Genomic DNA, 23,339 nt, shown 5'->3' on the forward strand with positions numbered 1-23,339 from the left:
CCAGGAGGGCTCACACCAATGGGTACTTCCCAGAACTGCTGCTGCCAGTGTCTTTGTCCCTGCTGTGAGCTACAGCCACCTCTTGACTCTGCAGTAGACCATCTAATACTAGCAGGTAGGTTTGCTGAACAGGTAGGCCCAGTCTCTTATGGGGTCACTGTTTTTTTTCCCTTGGTTCTGGTGTGTACAAGACTTTTTGTGTGCTCTCCAAGAGTGGAGTTTCTGTTTCTCCCAGTCCTGTGGAAGTCCTGAAGTCAAATCCCACTGGCCTTCAAAGCCAGATTCTCTGGGGACTCCTCCTCCTATTGCCGGGCCCACAGGCTGGGAAGCCTGACATAGGGCTCAGAACTTTCACGCCAGTGGGAGAACTAGGGTATATTTGTTTTCCAGTTTGTGGGTAACCCACCCAGCAGGTATGGGATTTGATTTTATTGCGATTGTGCCCCTCCTACCATCTTGTTGTGGCTGCTTCTTTGTCTTTGGATGTCTTTAATGGTAGGTTCCAGTGTTTTTTTAATCAATGGTTGTTCAGCAGTTAATTGTGATTCCAGTGTTCTTGTAAGAAGGGGTGAGCACACATGCATTCACTTTTCCTTTTAAATGCTTTTTAAAAAATTCAGTTCCTCAGACACATTAGCCATGTTTTAAGTGGTCAATAGCCACATGTGGCTAGTGGTTATTGTAGTCAGAAATTCAGAACATTTCCGTCATTGCAGAAAGTTCTACTGGATAGTCCTGAGCTATTCTGCTCCAGCCCCTTCAGGCCTTACCCTAAGGTTTTCTTGCATTCATCCTGCTTTTGGATTGGGCAGAACTCCTACGAGTTTTGGCTGCTGTTCTTAGATTGGCCCCCTGTGCTTTTCAGTGAGTACCTGTTGACTCTTTTGAGGGTCTTCTACTGTTGGGTCTTCCAATCACTCCATTGACTCTCTCTGCTTCTTCTCACACAGTTGCTGATATTGTGCAGGTCACGTGGCAATTGTGGTTTGTCTCCATGTACTTGTACCTTGAGATTCAAGGAGACACACTGTCACCTAACTTTGCTGAAAATGTTGGCCCTGGTTTATAGTTTTTCTATCTAGCTGTTCTGTTTTACATGGGGATTCAAGGAAGATACAGAAACTATGCTCCATTGTAACCACCATTTCCCCCCAAATACTCAAAATCAGCATTCTAACAAATTCCTTGGGAGATTTGTTGTATGCATATTAAAGCTTGGGAAGAAATGATAGAGGTTCTGGGATGTGATGGACCCTTAATAAACATTAGTTATTAACATAATATGCTTCTTAAAATTTGTTCAAGCAGCTCAGTGTTGTTTATCATATCTAGACTGAGTTTATGTTGATATTCAACATTACCATGGTAAAGACTTTTATTTAGGGTAACACACACTAAAGCAAAACCTGCTAGTCTTTGTATTAAATTTCTATTACTCTATTTATTCACCTGCATGAATTATGTATACTCTTTTCTAGATGGATATGTTAGGATTACATCAAGTAAAAATATTATCTAGAAGCTCAATAAAATTTCCCTAACCAGAGTCATGCACCACTGTGTGGTAGGTTTCTCTTTGCAGAGTCAGGGCAGATTTCAAAGGGTAAATTTAGTTACCTTGAGACAAGACAAAATCGGAGTTAAATTTGCAATTCATTACCAATCTGTGCTTTAGAAATCCGCTGGGCAGCTCTGGTGGACTTTGACAGATGGCAAGTTTATGGAATTCAGGTATAATTTGCTTCGTTCACACCTGATCCCAGCTTTCCCTTTCACTGCCACATTCACCCCCTCAGGGATTTATTTGCTTACTTCTTCACAGTTGGCTCTATTTTGGAAAAAGAAAGGAATGCAAATTACAGACTTCTAAGTTAAATATACCTCTTGTTTTTTTCAATTCGTCTCCTGGCCCCCCACCCTTCCCTGCTCTTGCATTGCCATATTTAAGACCTGGGAGTCAAACAAGAGAAAAGTCTTCAAAAAGAATAGAACTGATGAGCTTGAGATAATGTAATTATTCCCATGTAGAAATGCCTGGTTGGAAACTGGAGAAAATAAAAACATAGAGATACAGATACACAGACATATAGTTATTAGAATAAAAAGTATACATAGAAAATAGATTGTAAAACTGGTACAGGATAATCAAAAAATCTTTTGCCCCAAGTGTCATGGTAGTTTCTACAATCAGATTGTCTCATATTTCAGTTACTGGCTCCCATGCCAGGCATGTGCACTGGGACCATAGTAGGTCCCTTTCCACAAGTTACTGGGTAATAAATGAAGTCTTCTCCATGTGCTCCAGCCCAGCAAATATCAGTAGATCAAAATAAAATAGGTAAATGGAAAGCAGCATGCCTTCAGTGTAGCTGAGAGGATTTCCAAAAAAGAATAGTTCTGCATCAAAATTGATTACTGAGTTGTCCTCTAGATCTAATTGGTCTATAGTCTGTCTAGCCAGATAATTCCACATCTTTTATAATCCTCAATACATTCATCAAGTATGACTCAGGTAGAGTTATGTCTCCATAAAACCAGGGTTTGACTTTGTGATCAACTCACTGTGCCTTAATAGACGACTAACCCTCTTTCCCTGCCAAGCAACAGAAAAGCAAAGGCCAAACTTGCCTGCCTTCCTTTCCTTCTGCCCCAGAACATCTAGTTGTCTGTGTTTTCTATATTTGCCAGGGTCTGATACCCTGCATGGCTTGTCTAAAGCCCCAGGGATCTTTGATGGTGGATTATGGTTCCAGATGGGACCTGAAATCAGGGAAGTCAACCCCTGCCTGAAAGGATTCTCTCAGGGCTAGTCAAGATTTCCTACTGAAGGACATCCTTAAGGACCTGAAATGCTCTGATTGGTATAGCACTGAAAGTCAGGATAGCATAGAGTTTCTGTCTCTAGAGTCAGACAGCCTGTGTTGCTGTACTAGCCCTACCACCCACTCAGTATGGAACCTCGAACAATTTACCCAGTTTTAGGGTTTCCTCATCTGGAAAATGGGAATGATAATAATAGTTCCTACTTCATTAGGACTGTTGTGAGGATGATTAAATAAGTTTGAGTATGTAAGGAACATAGAACAGGGTGCCTGGCTTATAGTAAATACCATCATTAAAATTTCATTAAAATTTCAGCTATCATTTTCATTATTATCATCCTTGTTATTGTTGCCATTTGTATTATGGGTGGAAACAATATAAAAGTCTGCTCCCAAGACAGCTCAAAGTGTCCTGGGTCAGGGATCATTGCTCTCATCTAACCGTTCAGACCTGTCAGAGCCAGGAGAGATTGTCTGGCTTTGTTCTGCTTCAACCCAAGTCCTGAAGAAGACTCAGAGCCCACAAGGCTGAGTGGCATCCTCAGAAGAGTATGTGTGGGTGCCTGGATAGCCTCTACCTCTTGGACCTAAGAATTTAATTTATTTTTTTTTCAGTGTTCAAATTATTACCTATACAATAGATTATATAGCAGGGGGTAGTCAATATAAATTTTTTAGAAAACATTTTTAAGAAATATTGAATGAGAACTAGTACCAGTATCAAACAAGCTGATCTAACATGGCACCTTTCCAGGCAAAGTCCTTCCCTCTCTCTGAGCTTTGGTTTCTCATCAATACAGTGAGAGTTCGGAATTAGCAAATCTTGATAGTCCCTTGTAGCTCTATATTGTGTCAGTATAAGAAAACTTCTTGAAGTTAGAATTAGACTCTTCTCTGGGGAAATAAGAAGTATATTGGGGCAGTTCACAGCACACCAATATTTTACACATACCCACACAGGTAAAAGTATTTGGTTCAATCTGATGATTATATTAGTGTATAGCCCTACCCTTTCTTCTTTTCAAGAAAACTTTTTCAATAGCCTAACAGGTACTGACTTGATAATTGCCTTTTTCATTTTAGCCATTCTGATGACTGTGCACTGTGGTTTTAGTTTTCATTTCTCTAATGACTAATAATGTTAAACATCTCATGATTTGGGGCCATTTAGTGTCTCTTCAAATCTTTTGGCTATTTTTCTCTTGGATTCTCTTCTTTTTCTTATTGATTTGTAGAAGATTGATTGTTTGATTTATGGAATTTTTTGGATACCAGTCTTGGATGGATATTTGAATTGCAAATATCTTTTCCCACTCTGTATCTTCATTTTTACTTTCCAAATGGTGTTTTTATGTGAACAGAAGTTTATAATTTTAATGAAGTCCATCTTATCAGTCCCTAACTTTATTGTTAGTGCTTTTTGCATTTTATTTAAAAAATCTTTGCTTATGCCAAGATCAGGAAGACATTTACCTGTTTTCTCTTAAAAATTTTATGATTTTATCTTTCAGTTAGATCCACCTATAATTGATTTTTGTGCATGTGTATGATGTGAGACATGAGTCAATATACAATATTTTCCATATGGATATTCAATTGGCTTAGCATAATTTATTAAAAAGATCATCTTTTCCTCTACCACAGTGCAGTCATCTTTGCATTAGTCAAGTGATTGAATATATGCAGATCTGTTTTTGAGCCCTCTATTTTTTTCCACTGGTCTATTTTTTCTTCCTTGCCAATATCATACTTTCATAAGAAATGAAACTTCATAATAAATCTTGCTGTTTGGTAATACAAGACCTCCAAATTTGTTCTTCTTCAGTTGCCGTGGCTACACTTGTCCCTTTGCATTTCCATGTAAATTTTAGAATCAGCTTGTCAACTCCCACAAAAAAATGTGCTAGGATTTGAATCGATATTGCACTAGGTCATTCTTGGAAAAATGGACATCTTCATAAATTGAATCTTCCAATCCAAGAGTGTGGATCTACCCCTCCCTATTTTTTTTTTTTTTTTTAGATCTTCTTTAATTTCTCTTGGCAGTGTACTGAGGTTACAGTGTAGGGTCTTGCACATCTTATGTGTGATTTATTCTTATGTATTTGACATTTTGTGATGTTAATGTAAATGACATTTAAAATTTTGTTTTTAAAATGTGTTTACTGCAGGCTTATAGAAATGACCTTTGTATCTAACAATTGCTAAATTCAATTGTTAATTCTAATAGTTTGTAGTGTCTTTTGACCTTTTTAATGTATACAATCATGTTGGAATGCTTAATGACAGTTTTTCTTCTTTTTTAATCTTCACATACCACTTTTTTATGTTCCCTTTTCTGTCCTTTCTTGCTTTTTAAAATTATTATTTTTTAATTTTTAAAATAAATTTATTTATTTATTTTTGGCTGTGTTGGGTCTTCATTGTTGCTCACAGGCCTTCTCTAGTTGTGGCGAGCGGGGGCTACTCTTTGGTGCGCAGGCTTCTCATTACGGTGGCTTCACTTGTTGTGGAGCATGGGCTCTAGGCACATGGACTTCAGTAGCTGTGGCACACAGGCTCAGTAGTTGTGGCTCGCAGGCTCTAGAGCACAGGCTCAGTAGTTGTGGCTCACAGGCATTAGTTGCTCTGCGACATGTGGGATCTTCCTGGACCAGGGCTTGAATCCATGTCCCCTGCATTGGCAGGTGGATTCTTAACCACTCACCCCTAGGGAAGTCCCTCTTGCTTTTTTTTTAATTTGAATTTTGTTGTTTGATATTTTTTCCCTCTAGTAACTTGTTAGTTTTATGCTTTTCAGTTATACGTTATTTTACTATTCTTTTGGTGGTAATCCTAGCAGTTATAACATGCATTCTTGACTTATTACAGTCTAGTAAAAATTATTGCTTTTACCACTTTCCCAGTAATATTAGGACCTTATGATACTTTAACTCCATTTACCCTCTTCTGTCTTTTGCATTATTTTTGTCATGAAAGGTTATTCCACATAATTTAAAATCCCATAAGATAGTTAAATTTTATAGAGTTAATGTTGATTTAAATATATTCAGAAAATTACTTTTTCCAGTGCTCTTCATTCCTTCTTTCATTCCTTGTTTCTGTCTGGGATCATCTTTCTTCTTTTGGAAGAATTCCCTTCTAGGATTTTAGTGCTTTCCTGCTGACATGAATTCTCTCAGTTTTTCTTGGTCTAAAAATGTCTTTATTTCACCTTTATTTGAAGGAAATTGTTTTTCTGGGTATATAAATCTAAATATGTGCTACTATACCAAATACCATTTAATAGTCTTACAGATGGATGAAAATTTATTGAGCTTCAAATAATTTTCATAATTTATAAGGTTGACATTGATCTTGGTGTTCTAGTCAATATCGTGAGATTTCTCCTAATGTCCGCCTCTTTCTAGCATTCTATAATAGAAATAGTCTCAGATTTGGAAAGAAAAATACATAACTGAAGAGTCAGTCAGGGTCACTTGTGTGACCTTGGCCAAGTCACTTAACTGCTCTGAGCCAGTTTCGTCATGTATAAAATGGGAAAAATATAATATTGGCTCCGTTACACTGGGAAGTTATGATGCTCTGTTGAGATAAATATCAAAGTGCTTTGTAATATGTAAAGTACCAATCCGTTTGAAATTTTTAGTGTTATTATTATTTACTGGAACAGAAACGTTTTCAGTGTATATATCCAGAATTTTCTTGAACACCCACAAAATGGTTAAAATGATGGTATTCATGTATGTATGTATGGATATATACCTTGCCTTTCATGAGAAAGCAGGACAGTGTTTGAAGTTACATAAAACACAGCTTACACAAGGTCAATGGCAAATTTATTTCTGATCTTTCAAGCAAATAATAAGAAAAGGGAGACCTGGCTAGTTACATAATTCAGAATAGCTAGAAGATAAAAATAACCCATTATTCAGGAGAAAAGTTCTTTCTTAACACTAAGTTCAGGCAGAAATTTCTCCTTGGTTTTCTTAATGATGTAGATTATTTAAAAGATTTTTCTGCTAGTTTAGAGATGACTGATTTGCATAGTTAACACAAATTAGTGTTGGACTGATCTAGAACTTTAATATTCTGTTTCATACTCCTGAAGGGAGAATTATACAGTTAATGTGTGCTGCAGGCAACCACTCTCCCACCCTACTTGCAAATGGATTCTATTTAGAAAACTAATAAAGATGCCAGCTTCCTTTTCAGAATGCTTGGATACATATTAGAGGGAAGGCTAGGCTAATAAATTTAAATTTTATTTTGCATATATAACATTAATTGAACTGCCTTAGGAAGACAATATTTACCTGCATTTTACTTTTCCTTCAGAGAGGTGGATTCAAAAATTTCTTACTACCTTGATCAAATATTTATTGAGTCCCTACTATGTGTAGGCATATTCCTGTTGGATTGTTTGCTCTCCTCTGACAAAAAGTGTTCATTCAGACTTACATTTTGTGCCTTCTTTTTTCACTTTTTCCTTTTTTTTTCAGTAAACATGTATTTAAATAGAAAACGAAGTGTATGTTAATGCCTCACAACCAATGCCCTAATACATATGAGGTTTTGTATGATGATCAAATTTAAAAGAGGACATTTATTCCTCATTCAAATTCTTTGTGTTTTCAGGTCTCTGGCTTGCATTTTGTATGAGATGTGCTGCGTGATTCATACATTCACTGGCTCCAATTTCTTATCCATCGTTTTAAAAATTGTTGAAGGCGACACTCCTCTCCCTGAGAGTTACCCAAGACAGCTGAATGCCATCATGGAAAGGTACGGAAAGAAATGTATTGCTGCAGAAGCAATTTTAAATTGTACTTATATATATATTTTTTTTCTTTTTGCGGTATGCGGGCCTCTCACTGTTGTGGCCTCCCCCGTTGCGGAGCACAGGCTCCGGACGCGCAGGCCCAGCAGCCGTGGCTCACGGGCCCAGCCGCTCCGCGGCATATGGGATCCTCCCAGACCGGGGCACGAACCCGTATCCCCTGCATCGGCAGGCGGACTCTCAACCACTGCGCCACCAGGGAGGCCCTGTACTTATATTTTAGTTCATTTGAACAATAATTTTCTTTTTAAACATTACAGCATGTTGAACAAGAGTCCTTCACTGAGACCATCTGCTATAGAAATTTTTAAAATTCCTTACACTGCTGAACAACTACAGGTATTTAAAATGAAAGGGATACCTGGAAGCACATATTAGCATTTATATACCTTCTAGGACTTGTAGATGTGCTGTGGAAATAAGATGCAGTAAGAATCAGTCAGAAAGGAGAAATGAGTTTTTTTTTTTTTAAAAGCTGGGGGAAATTATTAGTAGGCAATCTCTTTGCCAAGGAAGGTGTGTGAACTCCAGTTCCCTGGTGCCCCAGATGTGAGAAGTTTGGCTTGTGATTTTTTGCCGAACTGCAGCATCCACTCTTAGAGCTCTTGGCTTACAAATCTTACCCCTACACTTCGTAAGTGTATCCCTGCTAGTGCAAGAATGTACTACTAATGATACAAAATCTGGGGGTTTCGTTGGGCCTTTATTATTCCATTCCTTATTTTGTATCCTACTAATACTTTTTATCAATTAGCTGAGTTTATTTTGTTTTCCTGTAGATTAAAAAATTTGATGCAGAGAATCTGCCTTCAATGGTAAGCAAAAAGCAAATGGTGTCTTCTCAGGATTTTGTTTGTTTGTTTGTTTCCTTGTTTTTAGACTTCGTAGGCTTTTACAATACAAATCCCTTGGGCAGACTTCCTTTAATTTTTATGAATAGTTTTAAGTGGACCCACAGAGCAGTCATTCACCTTCACAAATGGGCACACCTTTTCATCAGTGTCCAGTTCTCAGGCACAGGAAACAGGGATGCTGACTTGATGTGCAGTCATTAGTTGAGCTCTGGCACTGTACTGACACTGGGGGGGGGGGTGCCAAAATGACAGGAACAGATACGACTCCTGTCTTTTTGAAGCTTGACTGTTAGTAAGAGGACCCAGTAACCAAGAAAATGTAAGCAAGTAAATAAAATAATTGTAAACTATCAGAAGAACTGGGAAGAAAGAAAATAGCATGCTGTGAAATAAGGGAAGGGAAGGGCTGTGGTGGTCAGAGAAGGATCAGGTGACATTGTGACATCAGTGAGATGGTGAGAAGCAGCTCGCCCTACAAAGAGCCTGAGGGAGAGTGTTGTGATCACGGGGAGTGGCTGGTACAAAACTCTGACTTAGGTGATGTCCCCTGTAGGGGGAAGCACTAAAGATTTGAGGTGAGCAGGACAAGAGGAGGAAGTGGTGGGAGCTCCACAGTGCTTTCAGCTCTCCCTGAGTATAGCTCTCCCCTAGCCTGAGGGCAGACTTCTGAAAAGAGGCTGGTTGTTGGAATCAAAACCACAATGAGGGGTGTGTGAGCAAACAAACAAACAAAAAAGTCAAAAGGCATCCAATAGATCCCCTGGGACTAAGGTGAGACAAATGAGGCATTTGTCCTGGTGCAAAATTAAAGAGGACACCAAAAACTCAGTAATCCAGATAAATAATATTGTAATGCAGTGTTTTTTTAAAAAAATCCAAAGTAATGCTAAAAAAAATTCCATAGTAACAAAATATCAAACGTTCAAGGACAGGATCCAATGGGGCTAGGATGAAAGTGGGGCTAAAACCAAGCAGGACCCTGCAGGGCCAACTCAGGTATAAAAGTCCCTCCAGGTCCACTGTTTCTTGAAACAGTGTCCACTGTTTGTAGAAAAAGGCTTTAGTCTTCTAAGCCTTTCCTGAGTTCCAAGAAACAGACTCAGGTAGCTACTAATTAGAGAATTGATGGAATGCAGAAACAAAAGAAAAGCAATTAAGCAAGAAGAGTAATGATAGCCTAAACAACAGTTCAGTGATAAAACAGGATGCTAGTTCCTCCCCAAGGGATAGACATAATAATCTAATGCAATGCATATGTTTGAGTTGTTCTGCAGAAACTAGCACCCCTACCCAGGTGGTGACTATATGATGACAACCAGCATGTAGACCCCAGACTGGTTGGAACCAGAGATTGATGATTAAGATTCCTAAAACACCACCCTGTTACCTCAGCACCAACCAATCTGAAGAAAGTCCATGAGCTGCAACCCTCACCCCAAATGTTGCTTTTAAAAACCCTTCCCTGAAAGCTATCAGGGAGTTCGGGTCTTTTGAACATTAGCTACCCTTTCTCCTAGCTTGGTGCCCTGTAATAAACGCTGTACTTTCCTTCACCATGACCTGGTATCATTAAATTGGCTTTGCTGGCAAGCAGACCGAAGTTCAGCTCGGTTAGAAACTGAAGTAGAATGGTGCAAGTTCAGGACCGGGTCTTGTCACTTTTTAAACTTTTGCTATTGTATTCTCCAAGGCTTTTTGTCATTAATGGTGAGTTTTTTTTATAATACTGCATTAAAATATTATTTATCTTGGTTACTGAGTTTTTTGTGCCCCTTAAATTTGTACCTGAGGTGAGTGCCTTGCTTGTCTCACCCTAGTCCTGGCCCTGGTGATGCCGAAACTCAGCCTCTGTGCACCAGTGCTGAATCAAATCTTGGAGACAAAGTTTTGGGTGAAGTAGAAAAGAATAGCTTATTGCTTTGCCAGGCAAAGGGGGACACACACAGAAGACCCATGCCCTCAAAACTGTGTGTTCCAACTCGGGGATTTGGTAAGGAGTTTTATAGCAGTGGTTCAAGGGCAGAGTTGCTGTTAAGGATCAGGGTGTGTGCAGGGCCTGCACTCCTTTAATCTGGCCTCAGGTGGTCTTCTGATGAGCTTCTGTGGTTCTCCAGGTTATCAAACTCTGACCTTCTCTCTGGAATGAAGAATGCTTCATCAAGTAATTAACATCTTCCATTTGTTGGGGGTTTTAGTTCTGCAGAAGAACTCAAAGGTATTGTTATGTGTATCCCTTGAGGCGGAACCAGGACCCTGTCCCAAGGCTGCACTATTGTTTCTTTTTTTTCTTTCTTTTTTTTTTTTTTTTTCTGGTACACGGGCCTCTCACTGCTGTGGCCTCTCCCGTTGTGGAGCACAGGCTCTGGACATGCAGGCTCAGCAGCCATGGCTCACAGGCCTAGCCGCTCCATGGCATGTGGGATCTTCCTGGACCGGGGCACGAACCCGTGTCCCCTGCATTGGCAGGCGGACTTCCAACCACTGCGCCACCAGGGAGGCCCGTGCACTATCATTTCTTAACTGCTCCTCCCTTCTCTCTGCATTCCCTCCGTTCATTGATTAGCAAATGTTTGAACCTGCCCTTTGGAACTCAGGGAAAGTCATAGAGGCTGAAGCCTATTCCCTGCAAATAGGGGACACAGAAAGGCTTTTGTGCCCAGGAGCCTCACAGGGTCCTGTTCGGTTTCACTGGGAGTGGAGACATCGTCCACTACAGGCCCTGAGGTGGGAGAGAACTGTGTGTTCTTGGAGCTGAGGGAAGGCCTGCCTGTGGCTGGGTGACCGGGAGCAAGAGAGCAGTCAGAGCAAGATGAAGTTGGAAAGATGGACAGGAGCCTGACCCCACAGGAGCTGCTGTGTAATGTTTTAAACCTGTTACAGAAGGAAAAATAGTTACCAGTGGGTTTGATTTCAAGCCTCAGACACGGGTCAGTAGTACTACACATCAGAAAAGGCTACTGGTCATTTTATGCCTCTTCATCCCCGAAGAGACTTTAAGGTATGTTACGGCTGTTCTTTTTTTCAGCACCTGATGTGCCGATATTTGGAAATGACCCTGGAAGACAAGAATTTGAATCGTCAGAAGGAGGCAGCTTATATAATTAATGCTGTGTAAGTAATTGCTTTGTTTTTAAAAAGCCCACTGAGTGTAAATGTTAAATGCATTTGTCTTAAAAATCTATTAGTGCTAAGCTGACAGCATGGAGTATCCTAGAATTCACTTAAGTCTTGCCAAGAAATTAAGGAGCTTCAGTAACTTGATGTGCCAAAGCCCTTCGCCCCAGGTGGTAGCAAATTGAAATCATAAAAGTTTAAACCTCTGCACAGCTTACGGATCTGCAGGGTAGATCTGCAGTTGCATTGTAAGTATATAGAGAAATTCATCTCTCAAACGTTTAGTGATATTTATGCTAATGAACATTCAGATTAAGCATAAATGGCTTTCACATATTGGTTGTTTAACAGGAACTGGCAGAGTATCTATTGAAGAGCTGACACTATGGAGTCCTGGGACAATTGAAAATAAGCCAAAATTTACTTTCTTGAGATATACATAAGAACTAGAGAATGTGTGTTTCACAAAGAGCCATAATTTTTTCCCGATCTCATTTGTCTCTCCTACCTCATTCAAAATTTCTGTGCCATAACTTACAAGAGCCCAGAATACTAGTTTATGTCAGAACAGCCATGTGCAGCTGTGCAGGCTGTGTACTGCACAACTCCAGGGGGCACCACTGATAAGACTAAATCTATAATTTTGCTGAAGGAACGCTATTTAATTTTGTCCCAATGAGAATGACAGTCCCTCCCAGAGCTGTGCAGGGCAGTGAAGTGAGAATGGTAGCCCTCATCAGCTTGATCTTCAAGGCCAAATTACACAAATATGCTTCTCTAACCCTCAGTTCAGTGGTTTCTCAACTGTGCCATGTTTGTTTTCCATCTCCACATTCAAACTGAGGGAATTGGTCCATCAAAGGTATTCAGTCTTTGTTTAATGCATGATCTCCAGTTAAAATACCCTGCAACTCAGGAGATAAATCTTTAGGCATGCCCCTATAACCTAGTTTTCTTGGGCTACTACCTATTTTTTTCAGCAATGCCTGGAACTTCTCATTTTATTTTATTAACAAGATATGTGAGAGTAGTAGGTATCTTATTTTTAAAATACTGGACTAACTTTAGCTGTCATTTTGCACTGCAGTTTTGAAACAGTTTGCCTGACTGTGCTTACAATTATAGTGTGCTCGAATCCAGTTCTTCGGGTGATCTTTCACATTATGAGATACTGATTTCAAATCGTCACTGTTATTTTCAAGATCTATGACTGTTTTGAGGGGCTGTATCTGGTTTTACAAAACAAAGCATGTGGATTCTTGAAAACTGCATGGTCCCTGGAGGCTCTGGTCTGAACTGTATCCCAGAGGGACGAGAACTGCCTACAACCGTCATTACAGTTTCCTCATAGTGTTTCTTTTTTTCTTTTCTTTTCTTTTTTTTTTTTTTTTTTGTGGTATGCGGCCCTCTCACTGCTGTGGCCTCTCCCGTTGTGGAGCACAGGCTCTGGACGCGCAGGCTCAGTGGCCATGGCTCATGGGCCCAGCCGCTCCGCGGCAAGTGGGATCTTCCCGGACCGGGGCACGAACCCGTGTCCCCTGCATCAGCAGGCGGACTCTCAACCCCTGCGCCACCAGGGAAGCCCTCATAGGGTTTCTTAAGGAGGGAGTTGAGTGCAAAAGGCATTCCGCTATTGGGCCCTAACCAAGACAGGCACAGAAGCAAATGCCATTGAGAATGTGGTTGCAGACCTTTCAATACATGGTTAATGTAAGCACATTTCTTTAACTGAAGAGGTTCTCGAATAATATTGGCTAACATTTTCAGGGGTATTGACCATATGCTTTGCTCTGTTATAAGCTCTTTGCATGAATTAACTCATTTAAACTCACAACAACCCTACAAATTAGGTACTATTATTATTATTATTTTAACGACCATAGAGAGTCAAGTAACTTGCCCAGAGGCATAGAACATGTAGCCTGGGAGCTAGGATTTGAACCTAGAGAATGTTCTTAACTGTGCAATTAATCACTATGCCATGCTGCCATAAAAATACCTACTGTATGAAGCCTAGAAGATAAGGCATATTCAATAACTTTTAGCTGTTATAATACTACCATTTTGGGATACTTTTATATGTCAGGCACTGTACATACACTATCTCATATAATACTCAGGATAGCCCATTCTTTATAGATGAGAAAACTGGAGTTCAGAGGAATTCAGTAACTTGCCCAAGGCTACAGAGCTAATGAGTGGTAGAGATGGGATTCAAACCCTTCCTAATTCCAAAACTGTGTCTTATCCACATGGTTGAATTAGTCTGCCAGTCTATTTACTCCTTAATGACCAAGATCCTAATTTGTCTTGCACTATGAAAACCAGTCATAGGCAACGAAATGAGAAGAAATTTGCAAAGTACATAATTTGCTTTTAAACAAAAATCTAGTTTAAAAAATATTGCCAATTAACCACAGTCCTTCTTGGCTAATTATCTACCCAGAGTTTGTTTTCACTTGGCATGCCTTGAGATGCTTTTCCCTTCTCAGTAGTGTAATGATACTTCTGTAAAATACTTGTTTAATTTTTCTGAGCATGTTTGGGATGGGTTGCACATGGGAATCTTTATTATCTATAGGCAGAAAAAGATCCACCTGCAGACCCTGTGGGCGCTGTCTGAGGTACAGAAGGTGACACCAAGAGAGAGGATGCAGCTGAGGAAGGTCCAGGCAGCTGATGAGGAGGCCAGGAAGCTAAGGTAAGTGACCTTCCCTTAGTGCCCTGGGCCCTGGGCTGCTTTCCAGGGCTCTAGAGGAACTTGCTGAAGAAAAGCAAAAACCACAACAAGAAAATGCACATTCTCATGATATATTTATCAGTTTATTCATTCACTCATTCCCTCAAAAGATGGTTATTGAGCCATAGATGGTTATTGGATGCCAGGCACTATTAATAGCAGGCTTTCAGTCTTGTGTGAAAAGAAGGATTGAATATCAGGGAGGTTATTAGGAATGAAAATATAAGGTCAGCCTCCAGATGAAGCCTCTTTGTTGCTGACACCTTCTGTACACAGCACCGTGAGGGGGTGATAAGGTGGCCTCACTATTCTCTGCACACTCCCCAGGTGTTTGCTAAACCTCTCTGCCCAGAGCCCTGGCTGCTGTGTACCTGCAGGAAATTGCTGGCTTTAGCAAGGAGCCTGGAAACAACTCTGTTCTGTCAGGTAAAGCCCTTCACAGTCTGCTCTGGGCATGCTGCTGGTGTGAGAGATCACAAGTGTTTAGAGTTTACACATGAAAAGGGGGTTCCAAAGAGCCCCAAACTCCCAATTTCTCAAAGACTGATTTTTCAGCTGGTATGTGACCCAGTTGCCTAATTTTTCTTCTTCTTTCTTCCTCTGCCAATTTTTTGGTGGCTTAGAAGCCCCAACAAAGAACTAGAGAGACAAAAAAGGACCTGAAACTTAAATCTGTCCAATGTGATATCATTCAGTGTTCAGTTGGAAGATATGTGCAAACCAGTACACCACTAAGTGTGGATTTTGCTGAAGAAATATAGTCATGAAAGTTGTTTGGACTGTTGCATCAACTCACAGTCCCAGATCTATTTCTAACACCTCAGGAATGGCAATATTTCCACGGTACCATGGTTCATGTCATTGGTTGAGGGTGAAAGGAAAATTAAATCTCTGACAGGAACAGATTAAAAAGGCAATTTAATAACTTGCACATTACAAATTATTTTTCAAATTAAAACTATTTTTTAATATGCAAAAAAGTCATAGATCTTCCTCATGGCATTTAATATTTTTGTTATTAGAGGCAATGATTTTTAAATAAGTTTGTTCTTGATTTTATGAATGAATTGCATTGGAGTGGTTTTGATTATTGTTTTTAGGATTTGAGAAGGGTCATGTGTTTTAGGTAGAAAATGACTCCATTGTTATGAGGGTTATAATGTACCCACTTTATAGACAAGAAAAAAAAATTTTTTTTTAGACAAGAAAATTTGACTACAGGGGTATTCAGTGATTTTTCAAGAAATCTAAGTATAAATTAGCATACAACTAATCACAAGAACTCAAATCTTTCCTCCAGTTTAATAGCAGGTCTATTAAATTCAACTTTTCTATTGTAGAGGAAATAGAAAATGTCTGAGAAAAATTCCCCTTCACAGTGGCTCTCATATTCTTTTCCATAAATTCTTTGAAATGCAGATCTGTTTTCTGCATCTATGGGTTTGTTACCCAGTTATTCATATGTGTTGAGCTCTCTACCAGGCATCAGAGACACACTCCTGTCCTTTGTCAGCACAGGCCGAGAGCACACAAGGATGACACCACCCTCTTCCCCTGAGTTCTGGGTTCTTGAGGGTGAACATCCTGCGTGCTTTAAAGGAAATTGAGTGGGGCTACACCGCACTCACGTGATGAGGGAGAGACCGCAGGCCTGGCTGCCCTACACCCCAGTCTGCCTTTTGAAACAGGGATCACACTTGAGTAACGTAGATGTGGTTTTAGCAAATTGCAGCTCTTTTTTAATGTTCACTTTATGCAGAAAGCTTTTGGAAGAAAAATATGAAGAAAACAACAAACGAATGCAAGAACTGAGATCTTGGAACTTCCAGCAGCTGACTGTGGATGTGCTCCACGTGAGTGTGCTTCTGTTTTAAACTTTACAAAAGACCTTTTCTTGCCTCAGATTCTTCCGATTCATGGGGCCAGTTGGGTAGGAAAAGGGACAAGGTAGGGAAAAAAAGCATCCAGACCAACTCTGCCCAATTCCAGGCTGGACTGGGATTTGTTTTAGAACGTAGGCCAACAATTAGTGATGGCACTAATTCAAAGCAGCTGTACCAAGTGCCTGCTGTGTAAGGACGACTTAATCTGCACTGAATGAACAACTGAGGAGTTAAAAGTATGACTTTGCAGAACAAATGTGTGTCTATCTAATTTTGAATTTCAGCCGTGCTATTGTTGCTTTACTCCTTTAGTCCACTGTCCTTTTTCTGTCATTCCTTCCCTCTTTATTTTCTGTCTCCCATCCATATCATCGTGCGTTGTGTTAATAACCCCTTTCAAACTTTGGAGAATTATCATACATATCCAATAATATGGCTGCAGACTCACATGAAATGCACCCCAAATTCATGTCCTCTGCATCCTAAGCCTCTGAATACCATCCCCTAATGGTTAAAAATATCTTCATTGGCCTTGGTGTGGACTTTGATACTTAAGGTAGTCTTTCTTCAGGGTTGTATTTGGATAATAGACACCAACACCAACCTCCTAGCTCTTTGGTAAAAGCAATTTGGGAAGGAGTCCTTTTTATGGAAAACTCTATCGTCTCAAATTTTGGTTATTTGTTCATTGGTGATTCCTGTATCTGAGGGAGATTCTTTCCTTTAGCAGGAAGAACCAAGCCCCTGAGGCTGTGGGGATGATCCCTGAGGTCTGGGGATGCTTATTCTGCTGTAGCTCAGTAATCAGAGGGCTCCGCACCCTGGGGTGTGCCAGAGCCCTGGGCAGAGCTCACTCGCAGACAAGGCAGAGCATGGGAACCTTGTTTTCTGCCTCCCTCTGATTGGTGATCCACTTTTCTCAATTACTTAGTGGTTGGTAGTGCTTTAGAGTTCTGAAAACCCAAAGTTGCAGCAGATGGGGGCCCAGCCTACATTGACCTTAGGAGTCTCTGTCCATCGGGCCCTTTAGCAGACAGTATGTGGGTGCTGACGCTGCTCCATCCCAACCCCTGTTCTCCACCATCTCTCACTCCCAGGGAGGCTGGCCCCAGAGGTGTGGGGGTGGGATGGTTCCTGTTCACAGAACCTTAGGGTGGAGAAGTTGCCAGCTGAGGGGCAGCAGTGTCAGACCCCTACTCGGGGAAGGGTCTTGATACCACCAAGCCCCCTGAAAACACTGAGCACCCTCCTTCAGCTCCCCAGATACTTTCGAGGCCCTGGAGTGATGACTTGTGGAGGTATGTCATCTTCCCCTCAGGATTGAGACTGCAGATTCCCGCACATCCCCAACAAGAGTCTGGCATGATGATAAGAATTCTGCATTTGTTAATATGTGTAAAATACTTGTTTATTCAGCTGATTAAAACCAGGACATTTTTCTGGAATGCTCAGGGTCCCCTGCTTCTAAGGGATTTTACCCGCAGAGACTGGAAATTGAGAAGTATAGACGTGATAATATTTTGTTTTATAAAGCCTAAATAACTTTATTCTTAAAGTTAGCATATGGCAAATAAAAATGTAGTTTCAAGTACGATCTTACATTTTAATTTCTGATAACTTACTTAGATAACTTACTTAACTTCTTTGCTTTTCTTCACTGGCCTTAAAAAAAGTCATTTCTGTGTTCTTTTTCATTTCCAATATGATTACTATTAGTGTGAAGCAACAACACTGTATGAGGTCTTGTCCCTTCTAAAAATTAGGGCCCTTGGGGGATCCTAAAGTCGCTTAAGATTTTATTAGCTCTATATTATCCTACAGAACATGGGAGTCCAGATCTTGGCCCAGTTCAAATGAGGAAAGTGAGGATTTCACAGAGATTATATGAAGTCCCAACTCATAACCTCCACAGTGTCTGCCTAGTTTCTCCCAATTCCACCCCCGTCCATCAGCAAGGAGCAAAGGCAGGAGGGAGGTGCCTGCCGCTGTCTTGACCAGAGATGGTGGTTCATTCTTTGGTCGTGTAAGATTCAGTATCACCAACATCTTTGGTTCTGGGCTTTCCAGAAGCAAGTTTCCTAAGTTGCATATTGATGGAGGCAGGAAGTGCTCCAGGCAGCCCCTGGCTCTTGAAGAGAAGACCCTCCTTGGGCTGATTCTGGCCAGCGCGCAGGGTTGTTCAGCACCCCAGGTCTCTCGCCCTCCTTTGTGCAGTTACATCAGCCATTTCCCTCTGACCCATCAGTAGCATCCCACTTTCTCTCTTTCAAATGTCACCGCCTCTTCAGGAGAACCGTCTTTGACTTCTCAGGTCCACAGTCTACTAGCCCTCCTCCAAATTCTTATGTTTTCTAGCAATGCTTCTCAAACTTCAAAATGTACCTGAATCACCTCTTGGTCTTTTTGAAGTGTAGATTCTGATTTGGCTGGTCTGGGGTGGGGCCTGGGATGCTGCATTTCTAACAAACTCCCTGGTGATTCCTATGCTGCTGGGCCAGGACCGCACACTGATTAGTAATGGACAGAAATTGGGGTTCTTGAAAATAGCTTCAGATGCAGGAGGATCTGGAAAAGCCATGATGAGCGGACCTTCTTATAATCTCTTTAGGAAAAAAGAGCATTTAATGGGAATTGAAGAAAAGGAGGGGCAACCTGAGGGAAGGCTTTCTTGTTCCCCCTGGAGGAGGATGGAGAGAGGAGGCCAGGCAGAGGGGAGACCAGTCTGATCACATTCACAGGCACAGGAGTGAGGCAGGCGTCATATATTCAGAGAACCAAGGAGGGGGAGCTGACACTTTGCAGATGGACTGAAGGGTCTAGACATCTCACGGAAAAGCACCAGTGAGCTGAAAAGGATGAAATACAATGTGAGAAATAAGCTGGATTAATCAGATGCAAGAGGCTAAAGAACAACATGATTAAGAAGGAAAGAAGGAAGAGGCACACATTCCCGTCTTTGCCCAGATGCACATTTGTGGTTTAATTTCTTCCTCCTCTCGCTGGGGCTCTGTTCTTTAGTCCTCTTCCTTCTGTCTGTCTGGCTGAAGCAAACCTCATTATATTTCAAAAGCAGTTGTAGGAGATAGAATCACTGTTAGGGGAGAGACAGGCTGGCTGTGTCACCTCTTAAATGTTATAACAATTCTTTGAGGCATTTAGGAGAGTGGCTTGCTTTGTTTTTCAGAACCTGACTGATGGGGCCTTTTACGCTGGCAGGAATTTTCTGCTCCACTGAATTTGGGCTTTGAAATCTTGAAGCGTAGTTGACTGTGGAATCATGTTGGCACCGTTTCTTTAAAGGATGGTAGCTTAAAACAACTAGATACCACGATGCACACACTAAGCCCAGTCTTTCTTTTATCCTGGGGTGTATGCAGGTGTGATGGTTTCTGTGAAAATTGTGTGGCAGATCAGGCCTCCAAATGTGAAACAGACCTGGGGATCAAAGAGCAGATCAAATCTTGCTCCTTCTAAGAGAAGCAATGATAACAATTCTGTTCTCTTCAGAGAGAACCTCAGAAAATCAAAGTCAACTGAGAGTCTAAATACTTGTTTTCAAATAATTTCTGAAGTACACACAAAGGCACATTTCGTGCAGTCTCTGCTTTTTGCACTATCAATGATCCTTTGAAATTTGGAGCCAGTTTCACCTCCTGTAACAATTATTATACAGTACAAAAAATGGACTTCTTAAAAATATTTTATGACTGTATTTCCACAGATGCCACATCACAGTGTAGCACAGCTATGTTTTACTTATTCATTTAAGATTAGTTTGAACTTTCTCCTTTTGATAAGAAGACGCTCTTGGAATAGTTCTCCATGAAAGCCATTTATCCAGGAAAACAGGTCAATTCAGCATTAGCTCTGGGTGGCAAACACACACACACACACACGCACACACACACGCACACACACACAGAGTGATTAGTTGACATGCCTATTGAAACATTTGAGAAGTTTAACTTTTATTTTTTTGAAGTGGAAACTCTTTCATGTCACCTCTTAGATCTCTTTCTCTTAGGAAATTGAAATTCATAGAATCACAGAGCTTTTAAAGCTGGAGGAGAGCTTTAAAAGACATTATCGAAGCCAGCGCCTCTAGTCTTGAGATGAGGAAGCTGAGCAGGGCTGGACATCCTGTCCGCCTCACACTCACTATGACCCTGACACTCAGGCCAAGGGAGGTTATATGATTTGCCCAAGGTCACCTGCTGAGTTAATTCAGAGCTGTTCCTCTCATCCCAAGCTGCCTTCTTGAGATTTGAAAATGTTATCATGTTTAAGGGAAAGGATTAGGTAGGCTTTTGTTTCTAAATCATCTTCTAAACAAGAATATGGTTTCATTTGTGGTAATGCTGTTTCCTCTGATCAGCTTCTCATGAATTATTCATTACATTCTGCAAGGAACTTGATGATCCAGCTTCAGAGAACCTGCCTGAGTCTCAGCCCATTCCTTCCCTGGACCTTGGCGCACTTGGATCAAGTGTAGAGGACACCGTAGCTGACCTTGCAGATCATGGTATGAGTTTGCATTAGCCTGCAGAAAGCTGCCCTTGGATGACATGTGCGTTGGTGAGGCTGACCCTCCAGTGAGCCTGGCCGGCCTCTGGGAGCAGCCTTGGGTGTATGTGGCCACCTTCCATCAGTTTGGCAGAGCTAGACTGTTGTGGTGAAGAGCAGAGAAGCCGAGGGCTTTGTCCATCCTCTCTTGTCTTCTTTGTCATAATGAAGATGAGCTGGAAACTCACACCGGATGGAGGACCTCCCCTTCTACATGAGTTAAACAGCATCACTACTAACATGTGTAAGACTGTGAATGCTCTGAAGTAAGTTGTTTCCCTGGCCCTCATGAACCAGAAAAAAAGTGCTCAGAGCTGTCAGCCAAACATGAGTTTTAGAGTAAAAAAAGCTGGCCCTATCAGGGAAGACCCTGGCAACAATCTGTCTAGGTCTCAGTTTCCTTTATCATGAAACAAGAATAAAGCAAATTAGTTAAGGCCTGTGACGTGCTCTCAGCTCCATGCCCAGCACATGGTAAAAACCAAAGAGAGGGAAGCAGTTCATGACCCTGAGGGGCAGGGCTGGGAACGTGGGGCCTCAAAGTCCTGTTGGGCCACTAACAAGAGTCAGGAACATTGTAGGCACTCAGTGAACATTCTTTGAGTGAATGAATGTGCGGATGAATGACATGTTGTCTTGACCTCTGAGAAGCAGATGCCAAGATGGGACTAAAAGTACAAGGATATTATTAGGGGAAATGTCTGCATAAAAGGAGTTAGGAAAGGAGCTAGGAAAGGCTGAGAGAACTGTCAGACCGCAATTTGAGTCTCATTCCAAGTGAAGAGGGAGGTTCGCTGGATGAGCACTAGTCTGTGAGGCAGTCAGAGGCAGCCAGGACATCAGGAAGTGCTTCAGGAGACTCAGCTGTCGGAGGCTGTGTGTCCCTGCTGTGGTGGGCCTGGGGTGGGGATGGCAGAGGGGTGTGGTAGCCTCACTCTCCTTGTGGGTGAATGTCTTGAGGTGTATCCTTGTGGCTGGAACTCTCTTTGGCAGCAGCTGAGTTCTCTTTCCAAAGAATGGAGGTAGTGAAACGGATTTGGCTGGTCATCTCAGCCCAAATTTGCATTCGATGTCTTCCTGATGGAGCTGTTAGAGCTCGTGCTGCCTTCTTCAGCTGTGAGGAGACTAGGACCTGATGCTCTTCAGGTTGCCATTTGCCAACTTTTGAAATGGTGTTTTGGAAGCCACTGGTAACGGGTGTTATTGGCAGACAAATATGTGTATCAGATGGATTTGTATTTAGATTCTTTTCAGGTATTTCTTTTATTTATTTATTTATTTATTTGGCTGCATTGGGTCTTAGTTGCAGCATGTAGGATCTTAGTTGCAGCATGCAGAATCTTTTTGTTGAGGCACGCGGGCTCTTCATTGCAGGGCACAGGCTTCTCTCTAGTTATGGTGCTTGGGCTCTAGAGCACACAGGCTCAGTAGTTGTGGTACATGGGCCCAGTTGCCCTGTGGCACGTGGGATCCTAGTTCCCTGACCAGGGATGGAACCTGCGTCCCCTGCATTGGAAGGTGGACTCCCAACCACTGGACCACCAGGGAAGTCCCCAGGTATTTCTTTAATACATTATTTGTTATTTTCCAAAGGTAAAATTTGGAAATGTAGAACTGTCCCCTGGGCCTTCCTTTCCAAGGCTATAAAACCAAGGGCTAGGCAGGCCTTTGAGTAGCACCGATATGGACGGCCTGTGCACTGCTGGAGGGCCATTGCCATCTAGAAAGAGGAAGCCCCAGGACAGGGCATTTAGTGGGTGACCTAGGATCAAGAGGCCTGGGCCCAGCCTCCAGATTTCAGATAGGAAAGGGTACTTATTTCACAGACGAGAAGCCAAAGACAGTAGGTAACTTGCTCAAGGACTCCAAAGTTCCTGCTTTCTAGTGCAAGTTTCTCCTAAGCTATCTCTGACCACAGAGCTGCCGGGATTCTCAGGCTGGCATCCTCCTTACCTTGCCCTTTGTCTTCTGTCAGGAGGTTTTGGTATGGCAGACCATGTGTCGAGTTACCAGCCAAATTGGAAGTGGGCCAATCCACTCCTTTGCCCATCTTGTTCACGCCGTAAGGAAGCTACTTAGACACCCATTATAAGCTGTGAGAGCCAAAAACACATAGTAGTTTTAGGTGGGCCAAATGCCTTGTAAAATACTTTAAACATTTCCCTTATTTTTTCCTCTTTGTAAATTCATATTTTCTAATTTCTATTCTTTCTTAAATATTAAATTGAAAAGAGAGACTATGAAGAACTATGAAAATGTAGCCTTTGGGTTGATGATTGGTTAGATGGTGGGTAATTGCAAGATGGTTAGTGACCTCATAGCTTAACCATGAAACTTTGAGACAGGAAACTTTAATTTGTTGATGAACTCTGAAGTGGTTAATTATTACCCCCATTTTCTTTGCCTTATACAAGACTTGACTCCAAAATTTCAGCACCCAGAGGAGGTTGTAATTTATTTTTTATCTAGCTTGTATATGTAAAATAAAATTACACAATCATTTTTTTTAAGCTCCTGCAGCAA

At 41.4% G+C, this 23,339-nt stretch overlaps 1 protein-coding gene across 1 annotated transcript in view; it reads left to right on the top strand.

The window, feature by feature from the left end:
• NEK11 (NIMA related kinase 11) overlaps window positions 1-23,339 on the top strand; it is a 158,448-nt gene that overhangs the window by 89,257 nt on the left and 45,852 nt on the right. Inside the window, 9 exon segments of the mRNA XM_082625195.1 lie at window positions 7,461-7,607; window positions 7,923-8,001; window positions 11,542-11,627; window positions 14,212-14,331; window positions 16,130-16,223; window positions 18,862-18,864; window positions 18,866-18,929; window positions 18,932-18,969; window positions 20,661-20,775. Of these exon segments, the coding sequence (XP_082481321.1) occupies window positions 7,461-7,607; window positions 7,923-8,001; window positions 11,542-11,627; window positions 14,212-14,331; window positions 16,130-16,223; window positions 18,862-18,864; window positions 18,866-18,929; window positions 18,932-18,969; window positions 20,661-20,775 (746 nt within the window).

Source organism: Mesoplodon mirus (assembly GCF_964341445.2).
Source record: "Mesoplodon mirus genome assembly, chromosome: 6".
In the NCBI taxonomy this organism is placed as follows: Eukaryota; Metazoa; Chordata; class Mammalia; order Artiodactyla; family Ziphiidae; genus Mesoplodon; species Mesoplodon mirus.